The sequence below is a fragment of the Betta splendens genome, chromosome 9 (assembly GCF_900634795.4).
Source record: "Betta splendens chromosome 9, fBetSpl5.4, whole genome shotgun sequence".
NCBI lineage: Eukaryota > Metazoa > Chordata > Actinopteri > Anabantiformes > Osphronemidae > Betta > Betta splendens.
In genome coordinates this window covers 27,364,938-27,378,688 of record NC_040889.2, presented here as the reverse complement: position 1 = coordinate 27,378,688, position 13,751 = coordinate 27,364,938, and the positions used below count along the sequence as shown (strand labels likewise).

General features: G+C 45.2%; 1 protein-coding gene across 2 annotated transcripts; it reads right to left on the bottom strand.

Moving 5' to 3' along the window:
- Nucleotides 1-246: 246 nt before the first annotated feature.
- susd2 (sushi domain containing 2) lies at nt 247-13,725 on the bottom strand. 2 transcript variants are annotated; one of them, XM_055511777.1, is made up of 15 exons: nt 13,555-13,725; nt 13,382-13,439; nt 13,068-13,266; nt 12,554-12,702; nt 12,126-12,474; nt 11,732-11,933; nt 11,360-11,445; nt 9,193-9,461; nt 8,750-8,890; nt 8,246-8,398; nt 7,796-8,047; nt 6,872-7,153; nt 6,557-6,733; nt 2,553-2,649; nt 1,555-2,133 (listed from the first exon to the last, which is right to left on the bottom strand). In XM_055511777.1, exons 2-15 carry the CDS (start codon nt 13,431-13,433, stop codon nt 2,070-2,072), a joined length of 2,472 nt encoding a protein of 823 aa, XP_055367752.1. In that variant the 5' UTR covers nt 13,434-13,439; nt 13,555-13,725; the 3' UTR covers nt 1,555-2,069. The 2 variants fall into 2 exon arrangements, with proteins under 2 accessions (XP_040928147.1, XP_055367752.1); XM_041072213.2 differs by lacking the exon at nt 1,555-2,133 and adding an exon at nt 247-621 and having other exon boundaries at nt 13,382-13,725.
- Between the last annotated feature and the right edge of the window lie 26 nt (nt 13,726-13,751).

Below are 13,751 nucleotides of genomic sequence, written 5' to 3'. Positions count from 1 at the left end.
AAAATCTCATAAATCACGTGATGATATGTCACAAAGTCGTGACCTCTGAGTAGCGTTTGTGGTTGTTTCTGACTCAGTCACTCAGCGAAGCCCTTCGTGTGACTGAAGGCTGCGAGGCCACACGGAGGCTGCGCTACGAGTTCAAAGGGTTTCAACCCAAGAAATGATCAGGTTCACCTCACGCTGGCCGTGAGCACGAACACATCTGGTCCCATTTTAAAGTGAGTGTTGATTGTGAAGATGATATCTCTCTGTAGTGTTTATACAATTCTCTGTAGCGAAGATCGGATGTTCAGTCATGCAAAACGGGAAAAAAGCCTGGAAGCAACCATGGCATTTTTTCCTTTACTTCATTGCCCTCAATCCTCACCCCGCACACACTTTACCACAATCTGGAGGCTTTCCAAGCTAAACAAGAGGAAAAACACAAGGCCGAACAACAAGCCCCGAACCCGAGGTTTTCCTGCAGGGTCAGCGGGTCGAGAGGAGCATAAACAGCACATGACGTCCAAGCGCTCGGCCTCCGCTGAACCACCACGCAGGTGAATCCACACGCAGCTGCTTCAGCTTCTGCCGGACCGGACCGGCGTCACCGCCTCCTCTGGGTTCACTTTCCTCTCTCTGGAAACACAAATGAAACAAGATTCACTGAAGCAACTTTGAAAGTTACGAGTTTAAATTACAGATGAAGCAAAACCACCACTCATATTTAAATACCGTGTGTCAAAAATGCTTTTCCATAGTTATTTTGGGCAACCAGCCATGCAGACGGCACGTCCTGCTGCTCAGAGGGAGCTGCAGGAGGGAAGTAACGGTGGACGCTGGTAAATCAGAGCTCACGTAGGAAAGTATCGCCCAGCACCAGATCAGTGGATCGCTCTCACTGCTACAGTTAATGCGCCACCATTAACAGTGACGTTTGATTGAAGCTTTTATTACAACTTCATGACGATGGCGGATTTGAACAAGGTTAAATAAATAGATATGAATTTAAGAAATATGTGGGAAAAAAAAGTGAAATAACGAGCCCAGTTTGTTCTAGGTGGAGGTTGGGTGACGTCACAATGAATATGTTTACAAATACGTATATCTGTAATAATAACAACACAATTTAATGAGCGCAACAAAGTGATACTGTAAAAGAAATGAGATAAACCTGAGATAAACATCTGAAGGCAGCTTAAGCTCGATTTGACGTAAAACAAGCTACACGTCTATGTCAATGAGCAGAAACCGTTTCCTGCATCACAGCAAAAAAGCTTTAATGCTAAAAAACAGACAGAAAGAAAGGTTGCGACTTCATGAAGAGATTCAAGCTCAGCACGACTGAAATGTTTACTCAGATTATGAATTCACTTTGACAGGTTCCTATTTTTCAAATACAAAAGTGAAGTTAAAAGCATTTCGGGCCATTTGCTCTTGAGACAGTGCAGCTCAGGTTTTTTTTTGCGTGCTTCCCCCACCGTCCATCGATCCATTTTAAGCCAAGTTCAGACACAGCCGCCCCCGACCTTTGATGTGTCATACAGCAGAAGAGGAGCAGACGCACACAGTATCTTATGGAGTAATGACTTTCTTGCTGCTGCTGTGAACCTGTTGAAACCTGCCGGGAAACCCTAGATGAGGAAAGCACCCCTGCAGCTCTGAGTGAGACGCGGGGAACAGAGGATCAGGAGGTGTTCACCAGCTGCCTGCTGCACACAAACACCACACATGCTAGATGTGTAGTATCACTGCCTCTCTCCTCCAGACACGCAAAGCAGACACGCTCTGAAATACAGTAAGGGCCCCGCTACTGCATCCTGCAACGCTCGTGATGTCGGGGAGGAACCAATATGTCTGAACCTGTTGTGTGGGGAGTGAGTGTTAATGCGGAGCAGAGGACACCTAAGCTACTGTATGCAAAGAATGCTTCCTGGCTGCGTGCGCCCCGGGTTCCCATATAGTATGTGTATGAGCATGTTCCCTCACATCTGCAGACCTCCTGACACCCGCCGTCTCCCTTTACACCTGGCCTCCTGTGATCAAGGCTCTGAGAGGGGGCAGGTGTGCTGGAAAACACAGTGGCCTCATCGCCGCCCGCTCCCAGTGCTGCTGGGAGCTTGACTTCTCACATCCATCTTTCTTCCTCCCCTGCAGGAGATATGGTGGGGAAAAGCCCACATGAAGTGTATGAGCCCATAAAACCAGCTCTTTAATTTTCCTGCACACGCCCGGGAGCTACTGCGGTCGCAGGTATGATCCCACGGGGTGCATGGGTTTGTCAGATTCAACAAGATCAGAACAATGGCGTAGGTGTTAACAGTCAGGTGGAGGGAAGACTGAATTCACTGCTTTTGGGTTACGACAGGAAAAGGTTTCATCGTTAGAGGAAATGGAAGGGAAAAACACAGTATACCACAGCAAGGAGACAAGGCGCAAGCAGCTTCCAATGGAAATAACTTCAACTGGTCAAGATACCAACTCATTTTAGTTTTTCACGTGTCTGGGTTTTGTCTTGAGTTTGGTGGAGTAAGAGGCGACTCCTCAGAGCTGACTGGCGTGTTACCCACCTGCTGTGTTTCCTGCTGTGTCGTACGATTATCACTGCCATTGCGATCATGGTCAGGAGGGAACCAGAAGCACCAAGTACGAACTCCAAGTGATCATCTGTGAAATCACCAGACAGAGAATTCATCAGCACCAGCCATCGATCGGCCTCAGCGGCCCATTCATCACCCACATCTTTAATATCTGGATCAACACAAGCTCAAAAAGGAGGAATTGATGTTGGAAGTAAAAGCACGAGTGAAAACAAATATCAATCAGCACTCGGTGTTTCTCTGAGCACAACATGCAGAGCTGCTCCGTTGCCAAGAGAGTTGAGCATGAATCTCAAAATAAAGATGAGTGTATCGGTTTGTGCATGAGCTAAAACAATGATCACACATCGCCAGTGTGACCTGAACGCAGAAGAGTTGGAACATTTTATTTGACCACAGATTCATTTTAATGATGCTCCTTAATGAATCTGCTGTTACACTATATAATAAAGAAACCTGAAACCTTCAGTGAGACACTCGATCAATTTAACTATGCATAAGCATAAAAACCCTGTAACGCATGAACTACGCGGAAGTGCAGGTTCTGGAACTCAGCTTTGCAACAACAAGACAAGCAACAACCTACACGTCTGAGTCCATCAGTTCCATGTGTTACTGTGGGAGCGTGACTGTACTGGGAGCGAGAGTGGGACTGGCCGTCAGTCAGTGGTGAGACGGAGTCTAAAGCCTCAAATCTGGCCTCATGACGGAGTCTACACACGTCATGAGGCCGGAATAAAAAAAGTTAAAGCAAACTAAACACAAGTAGAATTCAGAAATTTCTATTCTCCGCTTCGTAACACTTTGCTTCACATTCAGCCTCTTCTTCATTCAGTGTTTATCTCCTCCAGTAATTGCAAACAGACGCCAGCGATAAGAAATTCAGGCCTGTTTTCATAACTGGAGCGTACCCACACGCCCCTGAGCTACACTCTTATCATTAGAGCCTTTCTACAGATAGAGATGAGCTTCTGTCGTGACAGCGCTGATATCATCTTAAAATAATGGTGTTGATTTTCCTCTCTTTGGGAACAGTTTGTGTCTTTGTACCAAGCTGCCGTTTCTGAAGCAGCGCGTCCACCTTCTCTGTGGCTTCGTGTAATAGGTGGAAATCTTTCAGTCGGAATCAAACGTTCCTTGTCCGGACTTAACAGGCTCACTGCTGCAACCTCAGCGCCTCATAGAAGCCGCATAGAAGCGTCATGTTTACCACTGACTTACATCGTGTCTCCTTTTAATTGATCGTTTGCAAACTGGGAACAGTTCGTGTTCCCATTGTTCTCCATGCATGGCCGCTGTCTGAGCCTCCTCCTCATGATGCACCAGTTTTAGACAAGCTCCAGCACAAACACTCAGCGAAGCCAACGTGGATTCATCAGAGCACTGGTCTGAATCGAAACTCAGTCAATCTGACACAAGCTCAGAGCTTTTTCTGCACAGAACTGATATGTGGCCTCCTCCATGACTGCTGTCACAGTAGGTGTCGATTGAGACAGAGGCTTCAGATCGGACACATTTAACAGTGGTCGCCCATAGAAAACCTCTCCCTGGTACAATGTGGCATAAATTCAGTTTAGTTGACTAGACTACATTTCCAGCAGCCTTATACTGAGAAATGTTAGTTTGACTGTAAGATAAGAAAGGATTTAAGGGACTGACAAAAATAAGAGATTTCACATTTCCTGTATTATCGAATGAGCAGCCTTTCCAGACATCAGCTGTCTGACGTTCCCTCACAGCTTCATCAGATTAGCCTCATGTGACCCTTCACTCACTTCACGTTTCAAATGTCAGGACACAAACTGAGCTGGAATCATGGTTTGGTGCGTTCTACTAACTTAATGATTTTGTTTGGGCTTTCTGAACAGTTTGTTTGCTTGGTTGATCCCACAAACAAGCAGAAGGTCTAGTGGCTTCAGATGCTGCAGGATAAACACGTTCTTTAAAGGTTACTCCAGTACAGATGTGTGGTAACGCCAAACGACTCGAGTCCGAGAGAAACTTTTTTTTCTCCTGCACTTCCAACAATACTCTCTCACATTCTAAAGACATCAATCAACTGCACCACCCTCTTCTCAGTGCTCCGAGCAAGTCCTTTAACGTCATCAGTGTGTCAGTAACGGGAACGCGGCTAATGAAAAACAAGAGGAGCGTCAGGAAGTGGGAATGAGGGCTCCGCTCTGTGGATGCCGGTTCAATCCAGCCTCACTGCGCAGGGCTGTGTGTGCACAGGTTCAAGGGTGCACACTCCCCCTGGCTGCACAAGCTGCAGCTCCATCTCAGCGGAACGCGACGGCCGCGGGCACAAACCCGAGGCTTTGTCTCGCAAACCGTGTCAGTTTTTCCCATTAACATTGCTCTGCCCCGTCCCGGCAGCAGTCACCTCTCCTTTAATCACTTTGTTCCCCTCTTCACGAGGAACAGTATTAATGTAATAATGCCATTAAGGTGGAGCGAGCCGGTTGTTGGTATGCAGATCCTCAGCCAACGCTATTGTCTTTCAGAAAATCGTGACAAGGTGCAGCCAAGCTGGTGAACGCTGTGACCTTCTATTAAGTTTCTTGTGCCTCACATCCTCATTCTAGCCGTTACTGATGGGTGATAAACGTACAGCAGGAGACCAGCCTGTGACGGAAGGCTCTTACTGCCACCTCTGCTCACAGGTGCCACTTCAACAGGACAGCAAGTCAAAGTGGACCTTTCTGTGTCCGTTCAGCGAACACATCACATGCAGTGATTCATGAGAGGAGGAGACGCCTCCTGCCTCTTGCACAATACAGTGCACACAGGCCTGTGGTTAATATTGTTTACATGGCTGGAGGTCGCATCTAACGGCGGAGGTAACAGCTCAGGCAACACCTGCCACTGAGACCCTCAGGTCATGTTGGCAGTTGTTGGCTCAGATTTTTGTAATGAGAGTGTCAGAACAACTGTGGTCATTGTCTGGTTGTGTGTACGAGGGTGTGTTCCATCACCCAGGCATTAGAGAAACTTTCTGTCTGATGTCTGCAACGTTTCTGTTGTTTCTCTCCTCTCTGTCCCTTCAACCCAACCCGTCAAGGCAGATGAGCCTGGTTCTGTTCTCCACTGTCTTCTCGTGCTTTGTAGTATTTGTTACAAATAATGATTTGCTGACTACAAGAAAAGCAAGACATCCACAAAGCCTTTTTTGTGGTTAGCAAAATGAAAAAGAAGCAAAAAGAACAAAAGGAACAGTTCTAAACAGCTCTGCATTCAATTACATTATGAAACTAATATGTTTGTCTAATAAAGGAGTTAAGGTGGATTGTGTCCAGCTGTGGCCAGTTGTTAGATGGGCCCCAAGATCTGATATATTAACTCTGTTCATCTCCGATTACAATCACAAGGAAGTCTCTGCTTGCAGCTCTAACAAGGAAAAGATGGAGACAGGAATGAAGCCAGAATTAAAGTGGAGGTGGATCACAGGTCACGCTTTAGGTCACTGAGATGTCCAACAAACTGATTATATGATAAAACTAATGAATAATTACTGTACTGCTAATTGTTAGGTCCTCTAAGAGCCAGTCTTTCCCCTAATGAGACAAGAGGAGGCGTTTATCTGCTAGAAACTCTGTGGCAACTTCTGCCACCTGGTGGAGACAATAGGTAACTACAACAACACTGACAGTTCAGGGTGAAGTAATAACCTGAACATACATGTGGTTCTAATTTTTCAATCCAAATCCAGGCCAATCCTGGTTCAGAGGTTTATACCTTTGTAGCTAATGACCTGTGTGTAGCTTGAGACGAGTCTACTGAAGCCTGGTGAAAAAGAGTTTAAAGAAGAAGCAGAGGCTTCTAAACGCCCCTCATGCTTTTCATTAGAGGATGTAGCCTGTTGCACTAAATATGAAACACATGATGATTAGCATGACAACATCTCTCTAGCGAAAAAAACAGGGATAACAAATCATATCGTACAGCTGACAGTGTTGCTTCATGTCAGAACCGACCTGTTAAACAGTTGGGCTCTTCCCCTGTCCAGGTCCCATCGTCCAGACAGTGGCGCTGTGCTGATCCATACCGTTTGTAGCCTTTGTTGCAGGAGAAGCTCAGAGTGTCACCGGCGAGGTAATGTGTCCCATTCTTCTTTCCGTTCCTGGGCGAAGCCATCCAGCCACAAGACACCACTGAGCAACAACAACAACAAAATCAACCTTCCTCACCAGCCACGAGGAAGCTCCAACTGCAGAGGTTGAGGTGTGCTGATTGTGTACTGCATTATATAAATAAACATATTATTGTAAATGATATACATGATCTACTACCTGGCGCCAGAGCGTCCATCAGGGCTCTGTGATCTTCATAGGCTCTGAGTGTGGCGTTTCCCATCGTGAGGCTCCGAGTGGCCAGCGTGTCATATTTACAGACCTGTGCTCCTTCTCCAACACACATCTTCACCATGTTCTGCACCAGAGCGTCATCATCAGGTACATGAGGCATGGAGAGGGCTGGAACAAAGGCCGGGTGGTGGTTTGGTGGCAGACTGTAAGTGTCCATCAGGTACTTGGAGTCATATGTGAAAAGGGAAACCTCCGCCGAAACATTCCCTGTTGATAAGACAAAAACAGTGACATGACTGACCACGAATGGAAAGCGCTGCAGGGCGATGCGCGTTGCCCAATCACTGTACTTGGCTAAAACAACTGTAGCTAGTTTCTAACAGATGGACATAAACTGGGAGGGGCCGTGCCATAATTGGGAGGTTTGGCCATGCTGTAGCATGCTGCAGACACACCCTGCAGCAGGGCGTCATTAGCTGCTTATGCTGCAGCCTTTGATCCAAGCAAAGATGTCACTCTATCAGCACCTGTACATCGAAGTGGCCCACAAGCTCAAACAGAGAATTTGCTGCATCTATAAAAGTTGATTGTAATGATTTAATTCGAAGGTTGAACTCCAGACTCCAGTGATATTTAATGTAATTCCACCTGAGACACTGTTATCATGAACAGAATCCATGCAGTCTGGCCTCGTCGTGGTTTCCCTTCCACTGCATGGCCTGCTCTCTCTGTAATGCATTAGTCTAACTCCAAACATGTGTCTAGTTGTGCATTCATTTATCACGGTTTGAGCCAAATGTGGCTCAGACACAGTTTGTTCATTTACAAAGAAAGAAATAATCTGTTCCTAAACATGCAACAATAACATATGAGTCTCACTGATTGATTGCAACAGTCCTTCACACTCACAACCAGATGCGAAGATGAACACTTCCTGCGACGTGGCGTTGGCTGAGGAGAAGACCTGTCCTTGTGCGGTGACCAGGTCGTCGGATGGGTCAGAGTTCATGGAACCCAGTAAACCCCAGGTGTCGTTGGTAAACTCCAAAGGCAACAGGACGGTCACAGCCATGGTTCCTTCGCGTAAGCGGACCTCCACGCCAGCACCTGAGAGGAGCGCCACCGTCACGTTCTGAGGGGTGGGGCTGAACACAAACACTCCTAGAAAGGTAAGATGTAGAATGAATTAATAAAAATATTCTTTACAGATGGTAAAAAAATATATATCTGATCTGATATTTTGACACAGGCACGGAAATATGATAATTCTGTAGATCCTCAGGTTAAAACCTTTGTCTCTTGCAGCCAACTGAGCCTAGAGCAGCTCTGTTGTAGTAAAAACCCTTTAAAGCCTCTCACCATGCAGATCCATCCATCTCTGCTCACTGAAAGGCAGGATCCTTTGGCCTCGGAGCACCTGAAGCTGGCCCTCGGCTACTCGCACCTCAATGATGTCAGAGTCCTTCTCCTTCACAGCCACAGATGACAGCTGCGTGGCTTTGGCCAGTGCACCTGTAGTGGTAATATTACTATTATTATTATATCAAATGATCCAGATGTTCATTCTCTCCAAATGTTCTTTGTTCATGGCTCTTGTGCAGTGGTTCACCTGACATCACCTGGTGTCACAGCTGAAAAATAAGCCTTAAACAGTTCTTTGAAGAAGACCAATAAAACCCAGTAAGATATGGCGAGCTCTAGGGTCAGGGTATAAATCCTGATCTTTAAAGCAACACTCATCAAACCATAAAATAAAACTCTCTGAAGACGTTCTGATCCAAACAGTGCTCTGGGCTAAAAGAGAGAGGTTCATGTGGATGAAAGAACAGACAGACGGGGCACTGACATCAAACGTAGGCTCACCGTTCTTAAGTTTCATCTGCTCAGTTCGGGCCTGAACACTCAGCCCTCTGTCCGACGACACCAGGTGGTACTCGCCTTTCCCATTGAAAGTGTAGCTGAGGCCATCGAACGTTATGAAGTGTGGATCCCCGAGCACGACGCCTGTGAGGCGCAGAGAAATAAAAGATGCAGTATTTTGTGTTAAACAATTTTCAATTAATTTATTTTTTAATTTATTTTATTTATATAGCGCCAAATCACAACAAAGTTATTTCAAGGCACTTTACAAAGTAAGGTTTAAAACCTCACACAACTAAACCCAACAAATCCCACATACAGCAAGCATTTAATTTGACAGCAACAGTGGAGAGGAAAAACTCCCTCTCTAACGAGGAAGAAACCTCCAGCAGAACCAGACTGGAAACAGTCTTAAACAGTCTCTAAAGGTCCCGACTTGGACTCACCAGCTCTCGGGGGCCGGTAGTTGCGACATCCACTAGAAGGCCGATGGCTGAAGTAAACGTCACAGTTTTCAGACCACAAGCAGCAGTAGAACAAACTTGTGACGTCGTACAGCCAGTGGGAGAACCCCGGGACGCGCGGAGGGCTCCTGTAGGGGGGTGAGCCCCAGGCGTGGGCCCTGTCCGGGCTGCTGCCACCAACAGAGTCCCCGGTCAGCACCAGAACTCCGGTACTGTCATAGCAGCACTGCTGCCCCGAGCCAAGGGTCGGACTGAATAAAAAAAGAAACAGAGGAAATGGTTTCTAAGTCACTAATGATCTTCTATTAGCTTCGGACAATGGTCTAGTTTCTGTCCTTGTCCTGTTAGATCTTAGTGCTGCATTTGATACAATTGATCATCACATTCTATTACAGACACTAGAACATAGAATCGGGATTAATGGAACAGCATTGGGATGGTTTAAATCCTATTTGTTGAACAGATTCCAGTTTGTTCATGTTAATGATAAATTCTCCACACGCACAAGGATTAGCTATGGAGTTCCACAGGGTTCTGTGCTGGGTCCAATTCTGTTTAGCTTATACATGTCTCCTCTAGGTGAGATTATTAGAAAGCATTCTATTAATTTTCATTTTTACGCAGATGATACTCAGCTATACATGTCCTTGGAACCAAATGAAACAGATCAACTAGTCAAAATTCATTGTTTAAAAGACATCAAATCCTGGATGTCCCAAAACTTCCTTCAACTAAACTCAGATAAAACTGAGATTCTTATTGTTGGGCCTAAAAATCTGAGAGAGACACTATTGAGTCAGATAGCCACCCTGGATGGCATAACATTAGCTTCAGATTCTACTGTGAGGAACCTTGGTGTCATGTTTGACCAGGATCTCTCTTTTACATCATACATTAAACAAATCTCCAGAACCGCCTACTTCCACCTTAGAAATATAGTTAAAATCAGAAGCATCCTCTCTCAGAGCGATGCAGAGAAACTGATCCATGCATTTGTTACCTCTAGGCTGGACTACTGTAACTCCTTACTCATAGGATGTCCTAACAGCTCCTTAAAAAACCTACAGCTCATTCAAAATGCTGCAGCCAGAGTTCTGACAGGACTTAGAAAGAGAGATCACATTTCTCCTACATTAGCTTCTCTGCACTGGCTGCCTGTAAAATGTAGGATAGAATTTAAAATTCTCCTACTCACATACAAAGTACTCAATGATAAAGCTCCTTCTTATCTTAAAGACCTTATAGTCCCTTATGCTCCCAGCAGAACACTTCGTTCTCAGAGCGCTGGGCTACTTGCGGTTCCTAGAGTGTTTAAATGTAGAACAGGGGGCAGAGCTTTTAGCTACCAAGCTCCTCTCCTCTGGAACCAGCTCCCTCTTCAGGTTCGAGAAGCTGACACACTCTCCACCTTTAAGATTAGGCTTAAAACCTTCCTTTTTGATAAAGCTTATAGTTAGAGATGGTTCAGGTCACTGGCAATTATTGTTAGTCACAGGAACCATCTCTTAGTTAAGCTGCAATAGACATAGACTGCTGGGGGACTTAATTTATACACTGAGCTCCTCTGTTTCCTTCTACCTCCTCTGTCCCATAACCTCCCATCATTGTCCCATGTTTAACTAACCTTGTCTCTTTCTGTCCAGTAGTTGTGCTTCTCTCCTCTCTCCCCCCCCACCCCCACTCTTTCTCCCTCTCTGTCCTCACCCACAGGTATCATTGGACTCAAAGTTTGGTGTCTGTGATGGGCAGCTGCGGATCCAACCATCCTGCCTGCATCCAGTCCCTGGTCCTACCATCCTGCCTGTGCTCTGTTGTTGCTTGTTGTTGCTTGTTGCTGTTGCTGTGCTTTTCTATCTCTCTATCCTCTCACCCCAACCGGTCGAGGCAGATGGCCGCCCACATCCAGTCTGGTTCTGCTGGAGGTTTCTTCCTCGTTAGAGAGGGAGTTTTTCCTCTCCACTGTTGCTGTCAAATTAAATGTTTGCTGTATGTGGGATTTGTTGGGCTTAGTTGTGTGAGGTTTTAAACCTTACTTTGTAAAGTGCCTTGAAATAACTTTGTTGTGATTTGGCGCTATATAAATAAAATTGAATTGAATTGAATTGAATTTCTACACAGAAGAATTTATGCATGTGTTTGTAAATCCTACCTGGCTTGAATTGCTCTGACACAGTGGACGCTGCCTGGGTGATACGTGCACACACTGCCCCTCTCAACGTCACAGCTGTAATCAGCCTGAAATAACACGATGAACGCATGTGCTTCTCCATAAAGGGATACAACTGGTGGTGAAACTAGTTCAGTTAGCACAAATACACGCTCACTACACTGCTTTTATTGGCCTTTCATGAACCAGCAAAGAAAACAAGTCAATAAAGCTGGTGGACGTTTGTTCGTCCTTTCCTTTAGTCACTTGTTAATATTAATACAAACATAGCTCTATACAGTATACAGTACGTTAAAAAAGTAATTATAGTAACACATAAGAGGAATTTTCTTGTGATGGATGTTTAGTACTCACATGAAACCTGCCTGTGTCTGCTCTGGCCTGTGTCAGAGTACAAGGGCAGTCAGCGAGCTCCTCCAGAAACTCTGGGAGTTTCTTCTCCAACGTGTCCCATTGCAGACACTTGGTCGTGGCCCAGGAAGAAGAGTTGGCTCTAAAAACCTGACCCAAGTGCCAGGCCAGGACATGAAGCCCACTCCAGAGGCACTGTACATCTCTGTGTATAAAAAGATAAGGACCAGTCAAGGCTTGGAAATCTAAGAACAAACCGAAACAATGAATAAAACCAACTTAGAGAGTAAGTGGAAAATATATTGAATATAAAAACAGATTGAGATATTTGATAGATTCGACCTATTTAACATTTGGAAGTCCTGCATGTTGTCATTGACAAATCCATAATGGATACCTTGCTCCATCACATATAGAACTAGCAGTTATGCGAATATTCCCCAGCTCCCAGTCAGAGTAGACCTCGGAGGGCTCTGGGATGAAGCCGAAGGAACCGGTGTTGGGCAGGTTCCTTCCCAGAGAGTACAAGTAGCTCAGCTCTGCCTGTGAGTCGTTACTCTGAGCCTCCACGCTGCTGAAGGACTCTCTGTAACCCCACAGCTCTATGTTGACTCTCTCTGAGCCGATTAATGAGCTGTTCCACGTCATCTGCAGCTGGCCCGCTACGCTGGGCGTGCCATAGTACTGCCACTGGGTCACATTCACCAGGGTGACTTCAAAGGCAGGGTCCACTTTGCTCGGATGAACTACGCAGTGGAAAAAGGAAAATACATTGTTGTCCTTGTTTTACTTTCTGAAACCACTTACATGTATTTTAATATTTACCTGACAAATATTCTCCAGATCTGTCAAAAGTAATGTTGTCTACTGAGACATCAAGCGATATCCATCCTGTCTCAAATAGTAAAGGAGTGACACAGTGGGAGCGGCCTTCAGAATCAATAAATCCTTCTCGATCAGTCTCGCCATTGAACCTAGAACAGGTGATTGATTGATTAGGGTTCGCTGCAGGACAAAGCACTACTACAGTGTCCTTATATATTCTCTGTAAACACATTACAAATGTAATTCTAGTGACATTTTAATGTCTGTATTTAAAATGTAAATATACTAGATACATAAAATATAACCAGCAAACACTAGATTAGATATCAACACCTGTAACTGAATGCAACAATGCAATTTTATTGATTGATAAGCATTGGACAATGTTTCCAAAAACCGAACATGTCATTAGGACAGCATGTGATTTCCAAGTGTTTTTTCCACACCGTATTTGCATATATTGCATATATCACACACTGAGTGCTCACTGGGAGAATAATTCAGAGCCACCAACCTGCAGACTAGTCTCCCTCCAGGGTTCAGGGCCAGATTGAGGATCCTGAGCGCGCGTCCACCAAGCATGGAGCTGGAGTGAGGCTCCACTTGTAAACAGAACTGCCTGTAGTCTGCACAGCAGTTCAGCAGAGACACACAGGTTACATGGCAGGAACATTCCTGCAATGTGTCTCCACATGCTCCTCTGCATGTTTGACCTACACCACAAATAAATACCCACAAAAGAAATAAAACGACTGCAAACCACTCCGTTAAAGGTTCAACCTACACCTGGAGGTGTCAGTCCCTGAAAAACTCTAAAATGTGACTTACCAGATGCTTTACAACAGCAAATAAGGAGAGAGAGAAAAATCGTGTCTCTCATGTTTATCTTGGAGAACAAAATAACACAATGTGTCAAGTCCTGTCCGTGTTACACCACACTTGGCTGAACCAGGGTATTGAAGGGTAACACTCAAATAAGGTCATTCTAATAACATACTAACCTCATTTTTAATGGTAATCGTTCTGTTATAAATTAACAAAAAATATTCTCACGAAGGTCAACGGGGTTTTTCTTTCGACGTAGCAGCACATGTTATTAATGATTGATCAAACCCACGTTGTAAAGTTTTAGAAAACTATTTTAAAGAGTAACCTTAACATCCTCTGCTGGTCGGGTTAGATTTTCTCAAGTTGGTCA